Consider the following 16,276-nt stretch of genomic DNA (forward strand, 5'->3'; position numbering starts at 1 on the left):
GTTATTTAGTATATACAGCAAAGACTTGCTTGCGTGCTTGCACACGGTCATTCGCTCACGTACTCTCGCTCATACATATGCACAATCAGTTTCTACTAAGTCGCAGTGAAGATATAGCAGTTAGGAAGTGAAGTTTTCAATTTTTGTCTAGAGAGGGAATTCCGGCAGTGTCAACATCCAGCGTGTACCCATGTCATGTATTCCATCAAATAACAGACGTACTACGCCACTATCTCGCTTGCGATTTTCCATGTCGTGGTCATTGGTCCACGGGGAACAAAGCGACACCATAGTTTCGAAATCAACTGGAACGGACGCGACCGTCCCTCTAAAGAACTGTGAAAGACTGAATACTGTAAGACTATACAGGACTAGCTTGTAAGACCGTGTAAGAACGTCTTGAGCAGTCAAATATTTCTTACCTTCTGAATATACCTCATTTCACCGCCGTAGTCCAGGATGGGAGGTGACCCAAATACCGGCACCGGCTGTACTGTCTAGTTGCTTTTCCTCGCTTTTTCGGCCGACGCAAAATCGGCGAACTGACTGCTCGGCAACGGAGCCACGATCGAACCAAGCAACCACGCACCACGTTGTAGTCCTGAAAAGACTGCTGGAGCCCGCTCTTCTTTCCGTACCTCCTGTCATAGTCGACCGCATCTGAAATACTAAATTAATTCGGAGCCTCAGCTCTGCGTGGGGAATTGTGTGTGCGGTTCCAGTAGCGCAACCCCAAAACTATTTCGGGAGGGGGTCTACGGGAACTGGAGGATTCGGTCGTCTTTTTCTCCCTTCTAAATGCATAAACAAATGAACGATTTCCTTTTTAGGGGGCAGTTGAACTATGGGGAAGTTCTCTTGTGGTTACGCCACTGGGCATTCTTCGTCCCGTGGAGACGTTTAATGATCGCGAGTAGTAGGTGTGCTGTGTCTGTCTTTGGTGTTCTTTGTAGCGCTGTTTCCCGTCACCGATCACGTAAAACCTCCACACGAAAGCACGGAGATAAAAAAATTATTTGCCTTTTTCCAAGTCTGATCTGCTGCCTGTGATCGGCTTCATCTGCTTCTACGTAGCGACGTACTCAAGAAGGCTGTCTACCCGCATCTCATTGTTCCTGCTTCGGAGGTTCGGAGCCTGTATAAAGCCCCTGTACTACAAGATGATGGGGCTGACGTTCATCGGTTGTTGCTTGTTGCCATCTGCGCTGGTTGCCCTGTTACTTATTATAATGATCATCAAGCTCATACATCATATACAGGAGGATTACGTGGCTGCAGTAAGACAGCGCTGCGCTCAACGAGCTGCCGAAAGGCAACGGCTAGAAGAACTTGATGCAGACACGCTGCTGGAGACACTATCTCAGAAACTCAAACCACGTTCCAAGTTCAAGTGAGTTAATATACTCGCACATAATAATCCTCCTCATCACACGCATCCAACCTAATCAATCGAATCACGACGAAACATTCGTGGTAATCTATCTTCGATACAAACCAGATAAGTGAGCATTCAGCATTTTTGGTACCTTCAGATATATCGAATGCATTTTGGTAATCACGGCCTTCCCCCGAAATATTAGAAAAAGGCGCACATGTGGATTGACGGCACAGGTCGCAGTAGCAGCGAGGTTTTTTTTTTTAAATTATATATTGAAGAATATTGGTAGCATTTTTACGCCGTTCTTGACAGTGTCCGCTGTGTGCTGCGCGCGACTGTTCATGACGACTCTCCAAGCGTACGATGGACGACTGTGCGTGATTTCTAGGCAAGCCAGCAGGACGGGCTGGCGATGACTGACATCCGCGATCAAAACTGCGAGCCTGAGGGGGACACAAACGACTCGACGCAAACCTCAAATCTTGTCTCAGATTTGTATCGTGTGGTTTGTGTGTTTCTCAGTCTGAAGGTTTTCATTGTGGATGGGACGTGATCGAGTACCATGCCCAGCTAATCGGGGATAGTCTGTAAATCCTACACTTCTCGAAGACCTCCACGCAGCTCCACTGTCGCGACGAGTTTCTTCTGCTTCATTGCATATCACACTCAGGTATAGGATTGGGAATAGTACATATACCTGACCTGAAGCGCGAACGCGCCTGAGCAACGTTACTGCGGGGTAGAGTTCGACGTCAGCGCTTAGTTTAACTTTATCAGTATAACTTTATCCTTGAATACTTTCTGATTTCATATGTTATGAAAATACTCCACAATAATGTCGGCGTATAGTCCTTGTATATTCCACAATAGTCACATACGTATCAATTTCTGTCGTAGGAGCGGTGAACCAACGCACCAGATCGACGCAGTTATGAGTGACATCATGAAACGTACCTTCAGCGTACCCGTCAGACGTGAAAGTCGGATCAGCTTCTCTCTGCCAGATCTTTCAGAGGAGGATGGAACATCAAGCAGATCGCTATCTGAACCTGTCAAGAAACGTCCCAACAAGACAAGCAACGAGACCAAAGACACCAACAAGAGCAAAGCCAAGAGTTTCAATGCCATAGCGCCGAAGGAAGCGAAGAAAGAAGTCTCTACCAAAGTTGGCGTCAACGACAGGGAAAAGGAGCGTATAACAAACGTGACCGGACAGGGTGTAGCGACCAAAAACCAGGCTGGCAGCAAAAGTGACTCCAGATGCACGTCGGCAAATCCGAGCGTAGGTCAGCCTTGTAATCACCATGGGGTTCCAGCGAGACCGATTCGTATGGCGTCAGGCGCCGAGGTGAACACGGAGGAGAAAACAAGAGCGCCGTCCACGCTTACACAAGAAGTGAGTATACCAAAAACCGTCGCGCCGCTCACTCTGACCGCTGATGCGGCCCAATCGAAGAACATGTCTCGGGATAGCAGGAGCAGACGACGTAGTCCCTCCGGGGGATCGTTAAGTAGCTATGACCAAAAACAGCGACGGGTGTCTTCGGTTTCCTTTCATGAGATCAACGTATCTCCAAGCTCTCCTTCGGACAATATTGAAATCATCCGGGAAACGGCCCAAGTGAAGAGCACGTCGCGCGATACGAAGGGCATGGGTAGGAGCATGTCACAAGGCGGTTATAGCACCTACGACCGAAAAGAGCGCCACCGATCGTCAATATCATCTAACGGCGAGCCTACCAGCAGTATTTCCGTTGACATAATAGCTGGACAAGAGAACCAGGACGTTACAGGTTCCTCAAGTATTCTATCTACCATCAGCAATCTCTTCAGGAGAATATTCTATGAAAAAAGAAGCGAGGCAGTCGATTCTGCACACACGTCAAGGAGCCATTCACAAACGGTCCTCATCATACTAGGTAGGTGTTTCAATGTCATCGTCATTCGTACTTCAATAACATATAGTCAACCTAATGGAGGAACTCCATATATTGAAGAAGCCTGAGCGTGTGCACAGATGATGTTCTGTCCCATCTCTCTATCGCCCACACTCAGGCTTCACTATATGGAGCTCCTGAGTTAGTCTATTCTTACTGGCGTGCACATAGATGCCCACGTTAAGTAGGGCTTTCCCTTTGCGTCAGATTGGTCTCCTCAAGCGATATATCGAGGTGGTTGGAGAAATCGTTTGCCGAGACCAATGAGACGGCGTCCTTCATATTGCGAGAAGAATGCTTTGCAGTACTGGGATCGGTAAATCGTTTCACAAAATACACGCAAAAAGAGAGAGAGAAAAACTTCTCGGCGTGAATGAAACGTAATGCATGTGTAAGTAGAGTCTCATTGAACCACTTTCAAATATTGTATTGTTCTTGCAGATTCTGAAGCTGCAGGAGAGACTCAGAGTGCTTATCACAAACTGTGAGTAGTTCTGAGTCGTATGTCGTCACCAAGCACTCTTAAAAATGAACTTCACCGCATAGCACGCTCCTAGCCAATCATCATCCAGAATGATAACGTTATCTGCCCTGATTTGTTGAAAACGGGAGGCGTACGCCATTTTTGTGACAATTATGAACAGCATAAGTGTCACAAAAAAGGCGTACGCCTCTCGTTTTCAACAAATCAGGGCACATAACCATACCATTCGAGATGATGGTTGGCTAGGAGCGTGCTATGCGGTGAAGTTCATTTTTAAGAGTGAGCGAACGACACCGAACCGACATGGCAATGCTAGCCAAGCCACTGTACTGTCTTCCATACTGTACAGTTCTGCTACTGAGATTCACTGAGCGTAAACTAGTACATTACTATATACGGCACTAACATAACAACGCACCACCTGTTTTGTATTCTATAGTGAAAAGTATAGTGCCTCCTGTTTATTTATTTCAAACGGGTGCAGTTATTTCACAAAAAAGACGGAAAAAAGCGAATAACCTGAGTTTCTAGATCTATGTTATTATTACAACAAATAATCGTCCTGACAATCAACACATTTTTCTCTTGACAGTGAGTTTTTGCCAGAAATGTACCGCGCACAGGATGTGCACGATTTCCGCACATTTTCATAGAAAAGATTGGCGATAGATATCTCAACGAATTTGCTCTTTTACGATTTTTAAAAACTGGAGTGGCTTTGGATAATGACTGGTTCCAAAACTCAGTATACTCCCTTTTTCCTTGAGACCCTCTAATTAAACAGTTAATGAAGGAGTTCTTTGTAATTAGTGATCCTGTGATACATGCTTGTAGCCGATGTCCTCCTGGCCGCACACTCTTAAAACGGAACTCGACATAAAACATGCTCTTTGCCGACCACCATTCCGAATGTCATCTTTCTGTCCCATGATTGGTTAGAAAAAGAGGAGGCGTACGCCTTTTTGTGGCATTTACGCAGTTATGTTAATTGTCAGAAAAAGGCGTGCGCCCCACGCTTTCCACAGTCCAGGAGCGATAACTGTATTATTTCATTTGGCGCGTTAAGTAGCGCTTCCGGAGCGCATAGAGAGAGTTATTTTTTACTAAACAGGACATCTCCTTTTACTCCCGCGCTCCCACCCACAAGTCGGAGTGCTTCTCGCGCTCTCCACCCTCCTCTCCGGTTGGACCCACCTGCATCTTAATTAATCGTTTGAAGGTTGCAGACAGCCGGATCGGAAGACGGCTCTTCCGGAAGAGAACATTCAGTGAAACCCAGAGGCCCAGAGCCGCTTTGCACACGAAACGTGAACACATCACGTGCACACTAGACGCTCACACGGATAGAACTTGGCAGGGAACTGGCAGGGTCTGTACGCCTCACTCCACGCACGTCGTACGCAAAGTCCCATCCCCCATATCCTATTATTTTTTATGCTACTGAGTTTTAAAAATATCCCATTGTTGAGGCCCCCGCCGACCGTGGCGTCAGCTCTGAAATAGCGGGAAATGATACGCCTTGACCGGTTGCTCTGTGGCTCTATGTCATAGCGTTTCCGCTCATTTCCGCTTCCGTTCCGAGCACTTCGCCGCCCCACGTCTCAACGTTCGCCGCGTCCGTGTTTACAGGCGTCGTCACGAGGACGGCAAACTACGCACATCGGCACTCCGTCATATCGATATCGGGCGTGGAGGAGGCGAGCCAAGAATGAAAAGATCGCTCCTCATATTCAAAGTGCCATAACTCCGTGACGCGGGAGGGCGGCGTGAAGGCGTTTCGACCGAGACGTTTAGCACCCATAAACCTACATTTCAACCATAATTTTGTGTAGTGTAATGATCGGGATTGGGTTCACAACCCCTTTAGGAACCCGTTTACCAAATGCTCCGGAGCCAGAGGGACAGAGTGGACAGCGCGCGCTCTGCAGAGACGCTACTTTGCGCGCCCATTCAATGTGGTGGTTAGGCCTTCACCGTGCCATGTGGTGAAGTTCTCTTTTAAGAGTGTATAATGAACCTGGCAAACCGGCATGCGTGCTGTTCTCATGTAGCTTTTTCAGGGTCCCTTCGGGGGGAAAATTTGTACCAGTAATGAAAACATCCCCTATGGGGTGGTGTCTTGCTTTTTTATTAAAAGTTTCTACGAATCAAGAAAACATCCCCTATGTGGTTCATCACATCATGCACGCATTGTATAACACGTGGGATGTTAAGGGAAAAATGCATTTTTAGGCTCTAAAAACAGAAGTGCGCCACATAGCACGCTGTAGCGTTAACCATTGCCACGAATAATATTAGCAAAAGGGGGTGGGGCGTACGCCTTTTTTGCGGCAATATAGCCGATTTTTAGGCACTAGCGAGTATCGCTCTTCCTCGCATAAATCGTCCTAAGCCAACCCCGCCCCCCGCCCCGCTCCCCTTTTCTCAGTTTATCGGGAGACGGAGCGATGTCATCCGCGATGATGATTGGCGTGCTGCGTGCTATGCGGTCAAGAGCACCCCCTGTTAGCGCCTGAAAATATGCTCTCTGGTGATAATTGACAAAGGATGTACACCGCCCTCACTATTCGAATGAGAAGCGATAATCCTATCATTGCTGACCAGGGCTAGCGTGCTATGCGGTGAATTGCTGTTACAGTGTAGGTGTCGTTATTGGCTAGACGGCAAACCTTTCACGACAATTTCGTGTCGTCAGAGCTCGAGCGTCAGAGGAGCGAGTGCCTCCGTCATTCACATTGGCTCTCCTAAGCACGTCACCTTTCCCGTGGCCTCCACGCGGGCGCATCAACCTACTGTTATGGCATAGCCGCGTTAAGTTTCGACATTGGTTGTGCCTGTTTTTATACCCATATATTACCCGCTTTGCTGTCAAACATTGGTCCCTATTGGTGCAAAAACCGTCTTTTGACATGCACTCGGAATGATTTGGGGCCATGCCCCCCCCCCCCCCCCCCCCCCCATCATCCAACAACGTCAGCACCAGCAATGGGGTAAGGTGTCGCCCCCGGCGATGAAACTCCCCAATCATCATCAAATAAAGTTGTTGCCAGTGTGAAACTAAAGCTAAAGGAGAGTGCCTTTGGGGTGACAACGAGTACGAAGGTATTTTGTCATGTTTCCAGTGTATTTTCGTGTTCCTGTTCCACTCGACGCTACATTTTGTTTACCTGCCCTGAACAATTATGTTGCGAAACAGAATCTCAAATGTCATAAACGCGCTCACAGTAGCTTCCAACTCATGGCATAACAAGAGCAACCTACAGTAAACGAAAAGCATCAAAAATTGATCAGGACTATCAATGAAATTCATGCGGTAATTATATGTGTTACCATTCGTTAGCATCTTAGCGTATCTGCCACATTAAACGGTTCGGGAGTCTCAGAGCTGTTTCGCCTAGGATTCCAATTATCAATCCAATCCAATGTCGAGGCCTTAGACAGACTCGTTGACGCTCAATTTTTGCGTTCATGGGGGTTCTAATGCTCAGCATTAAAATACACAGAAAAGCACAGAACACAAAGGGGGAAACGCGCACTGATCCGATAGGTACCAAATAATCCCCAATAACATACCCACACCTCGAAGCCGCTGGAGTTTAACTGAAGAATCGAACAGTATCGCCAGGCATGTCCCATGTCATCATCTAGAAATGACACTCTTTTTTTTTTTCTCTCTCTATCTCTCTTTGTCTTTTGTGACGAAACTTACTAATGATGTCTACACGTTTATCCTGGATGTTAGTCCATGACGCATTTTCTACAGTGAGGAACCCTCAGCATGCTGCTTCAGAACTGAGATAGCGTTGAATGATAGCAGTTGAAAAAAAGGCACCAGCAGTGGGATTCGAACCCACACCCTCTGAAATACGGGGAAACACTGGAAACCATAGCAAACACGGGGACGCGCACTCGCCCTCAACGCATTCTGTCTTACATTATTTCCAGTCGCTACCACATTCACACAGACTGTGTCCATGCAACTGGGCGTTGTAACACTTGTGTTGCATTTGTCCTTCTATGTGTAATAGCATCGCCCCCTGCAGCGTGACATAGAGTTGTTAGATGTTTCTGCGTGTGATTCAGAGTTCTCTCTTGAGGCAAAGGACAAACCTTTGTCAGCGAAACGGCAAAGTCTAATATGTAGAATGCACGGAAGCTAATGTTCGGAATACTTAAAACACTAGGAGGCATTACGTGATCATTCCTTTATCTTGCAGGATGTACAACAATCTTCAAAAGGCTCTCGTGTTCGGCGTTGCTTACACATCCATTATCGCCGGCGAATGTAACTACAGCACCAGTCGTGCAAGAGGAATTCTCTCCAATTTCTACCACAGGTGGTGTAAATTGCCGTACTGAGTTGAAGGGCTCGCTTTGACAGACTACTGACTGCTGTGAATTCGTAGTGCGACAGTGCAGCGAACAGTGCGACGAGTCAAAGGGTTTGGCATGAGGAAGAACGAAGCATCAGTTTATGGCACACATATCGAAGTTCTTAATGCACATACAACTGCAAGATCATTAAGCGTTCTACGTGACTCTTTAGATGCCTGTAAATCTCAGTATTTCAAATGTTTTTCCACAATATTGTTGAAATGGTTCTTCTTTTCTTCCTCCGTCATTCGCTGAGTCGTCCACCAAGAGATATTGAACAGGGATAAACTATGGACCAAATGTGACTGTTTCCTAGCTATGGTCGACGTTGATGATAAATGCGTGCGCACAGGGGGTGGACAAAAAGACGCAGAGGTCCAGTGCAGTGTGCGTGAGTATGCGAGGGTGCACGTGAAAAATGAGAAAGTATACAGGCGCTGCATGGACTACGTTACCTAGAAGCGGTGAAAGCGATGAACAAATGTGCTGGAAGATGCCACGAACCGATTCCACTTTCCCGTATAAAATGCCTCAAATCATAGTAACGAGGTGTCCTCCTCGTCTCTAGTGTCTTCCTGTTTGTAAGACACTACATGGTAGGGTTCCGAATGAAGCCCTGGCCGTGCAGGGCGAACGACATGCGACGGCGTTTGTGATTGGATGCATGCCCAGAGAAGTTTAACGGTCAGCCATGCCGATGTCCTAAATAGTCGAAACGGTTGTGATATTCTGAAAGCCTACATCCAACTCTCCCCAAAATGCACCTTCATTGTCCCAGTTCGGTACAGTACAATTAAAAAAAAAACGAGTAATTCATTCTGAAACACACATGGACGCAGCCATGTTTTATGACGTATATGCACCCGAACGGGCACTGTGATATGTACGCGCCTTCGTACTTGTCAGTGGATTCCAGCTACGGCTTTTCGTGGCATTCACGCATCTGTGCTTGAAGATGGCGGACAGGCGAGTTCCGCTGGTTCCGCGATGAGTAAACAGTGCAGCAGCTGCGAACTCATTCGTGAGCCAAGCTCTGTGCGATGTTGTGACTGGAATTCGTCGTTTGTGTTTTGTGTGCTCGAGCAATTTGTATCAACTCGTGTCTGCGTTAGCCCCTTTAGAGCACTTGCCCAGTGTAAGGATAAGTATCTTAGGAAATTGACTGACGTTTCGACAGCCGTTTTAGCAACGAAATGCCGACAACGCTTTTTTGACAGGAAAAACGCGTGCTGTGTATCTGAGAAACCGCATAATGCTACGGGAAAAGTTTTACGTACGATTTATCAATGTGTAACACCGTCGACGATATTATGGAACGACAAGCGACGTGAAACAAAATACTAATCAGATTTTAAACACTTTTGTGGGATTCTGTGCATTTTCCAGAAGATTTCTTTGAATCACACACTCCCATGTCATTCGGTGTCGTGTAGCACGCTACAAGCTACTCTACTTCATGTCTAACATTTGGATTTTGTTTTTAATGAGCACAAAAACATGCACACGAAAGTTCCAAAAGCCATGTGGCTGCACACCATGCAAACCCAAAAAAATACCAGAGCACATACATACTGCTACTTAGAAATGTTGTTTCGGGGGTCTGAAGAGTTATGGTATAGCATAGGTCCTAGAAATCCAATGAGCGGGTGCACCTTATCCCTCCGTAGAGTGCTATTTAAACTCATAACTCAGCCCATGGGGTATAAAAGTGCTAGAGGCAATTTATGTGACTGTCGTCATGGGTGACATCAGTGGTCAGCCTCTAAGTTGATTCCGTCTGCAGAAATTATTGTACACATCGCTTTGTATTTAATATTTATCATGTAGAGCCTGATAAGCACTTTGTAAGATGCAACCATGTCTGCACCATTATCGATTGCCTCTTACCATTACAGTTAGAGACACGTTACCAAATTCGCAAAGGCCAGTTTTACAGGGCCCGTGTAATTTGAGTCTTCATGGAAGTTAACCATCGCACATTAAGTATGCTTGAAGTATATATGCTTGGACATCTATTATGTAGTGCATTATCTAATCTTCTGAACCACATGTGTGGCTGCATACGAAATTATTTTTTATGCACATGCTGTACCTTCCTAGTGATACATGTGCACAGATATAATGGCAAAAAACAATGCTAGGCTCTACCATCATTGTGCCGCTTTAACATTACAACTTTTATGTCTTAACAGGGAATATCTCACTAGAAAAGACGACACTTGTGCATTGGCAAGCAAATAAATATTTACATTTTCCATCAATCAGCAATGTTGGGACCTGGTGAAAATAAAAATGTCAACATGGAAAGTGCTTACAAACTATCCCTATATATATTCAAATGCAGATATGACATTTCTCTTTTTGTACCTCAGCGCAGTACAGTTTCAAAATTAACGAACTGTACAGGATCACCAATCTTAAAATATATCGAGAAGGGAATCACATAAAGCTCCAATAATAGGCTGGACAAATCAAAGCTCCAAAAGACAAAATAGTTCCAGAAGAATTTGAATAATTGGTTGCTATTGTAATGTGTACTACTATGTACAGTTCATGAATGGAACACGTTACCTCATTGCGTTGCCTCCGTGTGAGCACGAGAACAGGCAGCATTCCAGGTCACGCTTTTCGTGTTTTTCGATGGTATCTTCTCTTTTTGGCAATAGCAAACGTGGCCATAGTGAAACACAAGCAACCAAGGACAGGATGAGACAGCTACAACACAACTGCTTGCTCTCATCTGATAGGTTTAGGACACTGGAATATACACCCACATGTTGCTAAACAAATGACAATTTAACCAATCGAATTACAGACAAGAAAAAAAGGGTTATATATCTTCCCCGTCTCCTAATTCTATTTCACAGGCAGGCGTATTATCACCCTGAGTGTGGTCGTGCGTCCCCTTTGAGATATGTATCTCGGACAGCTTACACATGCATCTATCTTGAATTTCTCTAACCACTTGCTGTTTAAACGCCGCCTTGATCTCCGTGTTGTGGAAATTTGGGGAGTCCTTGGTTTGTCCCCATGTCCCTATTTCAACACAGTAGGAAACACAGATTTGTAAATAGCATATGTTGTTTGCACTGTATACGTACGTACCTCCCATATAAAAAATCGTAGTGGATGCTACATCTGGTGTGATAATGTCAGTAACACAAGAAAGCTGGATTTGAAACTACTCTCACTTCGTAGTGCTAGTAGTAGTTTTTGTGTGAAGCTACGTAATTCCTGTCCACCAAATAATTTAAACCGGTATGTTTCATCGCCTCCACGATAATCCCATGAGAGGCAATTCTCACATGGCTGGGACTATCGGTTCTACAACCTATTCCTAACATGTGTAGCATCGGGGAGGAAAACCAAGGGGCACGGTGGAAAAGACAAACACACACACAGGCCATGTTCTGGTTCTCACAGTGTAACAGCTGCTCTGGCTATTAAAATGAACATGTTCCAAATTAATACAACATAGATTGACACGATACGCAGGTGAAAGGTAAGAAATAAAATAAGCAGTTACATGTACAATACATAAACACTTGTCTTGCCATGACACTCTCCTTCCTGCATTCATGCGCTGCCTTTCCTCCCACTCCAAGGAAGTACTGAACTATATTACTACATTGTGTTGCATTACGTGCTCCTTTGACAGAACCTAAACAGCATTACTTAGCACAGAATAAAAGTACGGTGAACGTAATTTGTGGCTTTCCGTTCACGATTAATGGCCGCAGCAGTAATGCATGCAGGAAGGACACTGAAAGTTGTGTTGAGAAACACCGCTTCCTGTTTGACATGTCTAAATGAAATGTACCTAAACTGATCCAAAGTAACTGTTCTGAGGCTGAAACGAAAACAGAAAAACGCAACACAAGCCGCAACATTAACAGATAGGCAAATGAGCTCTGGCGAGCTCCACCTTGGGACAAAGTCAACAAGTAATTCACGAAAAGTCAATTAGTGCCTCAAATGAAACATCCCTGACTGATAGCAGGATGGTCCATGTTCAACTCCTGGTGCTTGCACTCACTGGCTTTTTCATTAATTATTTGCTGAAGCTTCCATGTGCCTGAGAATATGAACCATTCATGAACCACTGAATCCTCATGAGATGATGAGGGTTCGTCATGCAAAACAGACTCCGTTTTTTGCATGTGTCCTCAGTGTTGCTCACGACTGCAGAAAAAAAAAAGATTTAATGACAAGAAATAGATAGTCATGTTTACTTTATAATGATTTTGCACAACATGAAGACTGTCGATGGCATCTAAGTTTTAAACAGACGAGACTTTCGTGCGGAAGGCTGCACTTCATGTCTAACATCAAGTTACTAAACTCCAGAATATATGAGACATGTTGTAAGGTAGAGAGCGAGGGTTGGTACAAACATAAAATAAAAATACAAACATAGTATAATAAAATAAAAGGGGGTACGTGTCCATCAGTTTCAAACAGACAAGGGCTGAGTTGACAAGACACTGTAGCATAATACATGAATGATCATGGTGGCGAGGTCATTATTTGGCACAAAAGGAGTTCACGGGCAACATTCTTGGAAACAGTGCTACAGTGTCTTGTCAACTCATCCCTTGTCTATCTGAAACTGATGAACTTGCACCCCCTTTTCATTTTATTATATATGTTTATATTTGTATTTTTATGTTTGTACCAACCCTCGCTTTCTACCTTACAACATATCTTATGTACCCTGGAATTTTGTAACTTGATGTTAGACATGAAGAAGTGCTGTATTCTGCACGAAAGTCTCATCTCATTAAAATTTAGATTCTCTCAACTGTCTTATTTCTGTTGTAAATCTTTATTGCCGGATACTTGCACATTGCTCTTCCACACACTATAATGATTTTGCAGTAAGATTATGGACTTCGGATAACAAGACTACACGGCAATGCTCAGGTATTTTTGCCTAGTGAACGGCATGTATACAGTATGCACGCAGTATTTGTGCAGTAGACCCGCTAAAAATGTTATGAATGTGGCATTGCCTACTACAGTAATGCACCAAGTACAACACAAGTATTGCAGAATGATTTTCGCTCAATCCAGTACCACTATCCAGTGTGAAGTTAATAGCTAAATAGCTCCCATTTTTCTTAGCCCTCAGAACACAGACAGTGAATTAATAACAGTAGAGTAGAAAATGCTAAAATGAATTTTGGGCTACTCTTCAATGAAACATTCACAAGTAGTAAATGCCCGTTCCTCAATGGACCGTAACGCCAGTGAAAATTCTAAAACGTTATCGGGGACGACATCAGCTTCTGCGTGTCAGAAAGGACTGTAGCTCCAACACTAATCCAGCTAACAGTAACAAAAATGTGCAAAAGGCAAATTAACTGAACTAATGTAACGTACCTTCTATGTCAGACAGTAAGGCTTGTACCACCCCATCAACAAAAACCAGTGTTTGGACAGCAAAAGTGCTTCAACTGGGAGATAGCAGCTAATCGGAATGACGACCTTTGTTTTCCACCCTGAAAGCAGAGGTTGTAATGTTGAGCGCAGATTTAAGAGTAGTGTCAAGATGTTTGCATGAGAGTGCCCATGAAAAGTGGAATATAGGTGAATACTCAAATTATAACATAATTATAATTATAACATCGCATCGTCATACCTGTTGGTGGCAGCTAGAGTGCAAGTGACGTGCCAGCAATTTCTTCACGCACCAGATGCAAGCCAGACCCTGCTTCATTTCCGCCTTCAGCGTGCACCTGTGGTAATTCACAAGTCAGATTATCAATACTGTTGTGTTGTTGATCGTGGCTATGTTTGACGAACTGCAGTAGGACAGCTGCACAATTGGTTCACGAAGCTTCCTATTTTTATACCTTTTTATCTTTAGGAGCTATATTTCCCTATAAACATGAACTTACCTCGACTTACCTTTTACTACCCGTTTTTTGCCGAGATCCTCCGCGGCACGTTCAAAATTTGTGTGCCAGGCATCACCATTCGGACGATTTCGAGCGTAACCTATGATAACATTCGTTGGCGAAATCCTTGTAGTGAAACTCACTCCGCGCGGCAATCAATCGCTGTGAGCTAAGAACTTCGCACTGCTTGTTCTTTTGGCAACTAATGGTAGGTAACGCTTGAATTCTCCGATGAATTGTTCTAACAGCGTAGCACCGTCGCATTCTTGACAACTTTGCCGTGGCATATCATATATCTCTTCAGCTCATAAAAGGCAATGTCAGCACAAGGAAGTACGCTTTCCAAACGACGTCGTGCCAGAGACATGTTCACATGCTTTGTCTCCGGCTTAGCAATAACAGCTAATGCAGCTGTTCCGGCAGCTGTTTGCTAACGTACGATGCACAGAGAACGAAATCAAAGAAGTCAAGCGGTCAAGCCAAGAGTCTATGCAAAGCCAAAAACAGATAAACCTAGAGCAGTGACGTCGATGCGCCCGTGCGCAGGGTTAGCCGACGATCTGACGGGCGAGCGGGGAACTAAAGTAAATGTTTTCTAAAAAACTTCAAACGGTTGGACGAAGATATTTCACACACATATTCATGAACACACAGCGCGCATATCGCTTAGTTCTGCGACACTTTAAAATCGGCATATCTGACCTTTAACAAAACGTGTTAAATAAGACATACCCATAAATGTACCCGAAAGCTCGACATCTTCTTGAGAAATATATTGTTACTGATACCAAGTATGAAACGTCATTTTCGGAATAGTGGAGCTAGGGAAGGACATGGCAATTTCTGTGTGATTTTCCTATAGTTCCGTAGTGATTACATGCATGGTAGCCTGTAGAGAATTCAATTGCAATAGTATCAACCTTCTTTCTTATAGCCGGAAGGAGCAAAACCCAGTGGAATACTTCCGATTCACTGCCATCACGTTGCCAGCTTCGTTGGGGTCCGCTGCAGTTCTGTGGTTCGCCCTCTACAAGATATATCTAAGTCAATAGTAAGAGCATAATGCATCGTTCAAGACAGAAGCTTGATCGCAACCCTCGCACGCCCTTGTAAGTTTAATCTTAGTCGTCTTTTCAAGCAGCGCCTATATGGGTGATGGATTGTACAACGAGATAGCGACGGATTTTCTGAAGGCTCATCGCACTGTGAGACCTCTGAGGTGAGTTGTTGCTGAACATGTTTATGTGTATATTTATTTACATTTCCCATATCCGAACCTATTTCTCGCCTTTCTTGCAGAACGGTGGATGTTTACTACATAATTTACTTTCTTTTTCTGATCGTCATGATCTTTCTGTACCATATGGCCTTCACTTCTGAGTAAGTTCCCCTGAAGTCGTTTCATAACGACCGCGCACAGAGACGAAGAAACAGTGTAGTTATAGATGTGATTGTTTCTGCAGATATATCAATGACACGACTATTGTGTACCTGACGCTGCTTCCGTTAGCCGGTGGCCTCTGCGAACGAACGAGCATTTTTCTCCACGGTGAACCCTTGATGTCGACAGTCCTGGTATCCAAAATTCCTTGGTACTTAATTGTCCTCAGGTTAGGAGGAGGCACCCTCGCCAACACTATGGTGGTAAGATCTGTAGAGTGTCAGGAATGTCGAATGCAGTGGTTATTTTTCAACGGAGAAGAGAGAATCGGGAGGTGCTGTGTGAGGAACGGACTTCCGTGTTCGTTATGCCGTGTGCAGTAACGATGAAATGCCGTATGTAGTACCAGCATATAAGATATACCCGCTATAAGTAGTAAGGGAATCTAAATGTTGTAATATTCAAACATATTAGGAAAAGACGAAAGCCAACAAACTCCCGAATATACTTTGAAATCTGGATTATTACTCTGAAGGTAACGGCAACAAAAATCGCAAGTGGAAGCGTTCGCTCTTACACCTAATGATTCCGTTACCCAATACACGGGGATCCGCTAGTGGGACTCTCTGTACAATTTGAGTCTTAGTTGTGGTGCAGTTAAAAACTTTGGTTAGTTGCGGATGTGGGTGTGGTGGACCCGGGGTGGGGGGGGGGTTGATAGCCTGCCTCCAGGGCCGGCGTCTATGAGGTAGGGGGCAAATGCCCCCCCCCCACTCTCAACCCGCATGGAGGGGCGCAAAAAAAGACACCTTTCGGGAAGCA

General features: G+C 44.8%; 1 protein-coding gene across 1 annotated transcript in view; it reads left to right on the top strand.

The window, feature by feature from the left end:
- LOC135383287 (uncharacterized) overlaps positions 1–16,276 on the top strand; it is a 31,758-nt gene that overhangs the window by 2,507 nt on the left and 12,975 nt on the right. The window contains exons 4-11 of the mRNA XM_064612809.1: positions 1,032–1,390; positions 2,276–3,297; positions 3,757–3,799; positions 8,017–8,136; positions 15,008–15,124; positions 15,215–15,292; positions 15,373–15,453; positions 15,537–15,717. Coding sequence (XP_064468879.1) covers positions 1,032–1,390; positions 2,276–3,297; positions 3,757–3,799; positions 8,017–8,136; positions 15,008–15,124; positions 15,215–15,292; positions 15,373–15,453; positions 15,537–15,717 — 2,001 coding nt within the window. The remainder of the gene's footprint in view (positions 1–1,031; positions 1,391–2,275; positions 3,298–3,756; positions 3,800–8,016; positions 8,137–15,007; positions 15,125–15,214; positions 15,293–15,372; positions 15,454–15,536; positions 15,718–16,276) is intronic.

This window comes from Ornithodoros turicata, chromosome 2 (assembly GCF_037126465.1).
Source record: "Ornithodoros turicata isolate Travis chromosome 2, ASM3712646v1, whole genome shotgun sequence".
NCBI lineage: Eukaryota > Metazoa > Arthropoda > Arachnida > Ixodida > Argasidae > Ornithodoros > Ornithodoros turicata.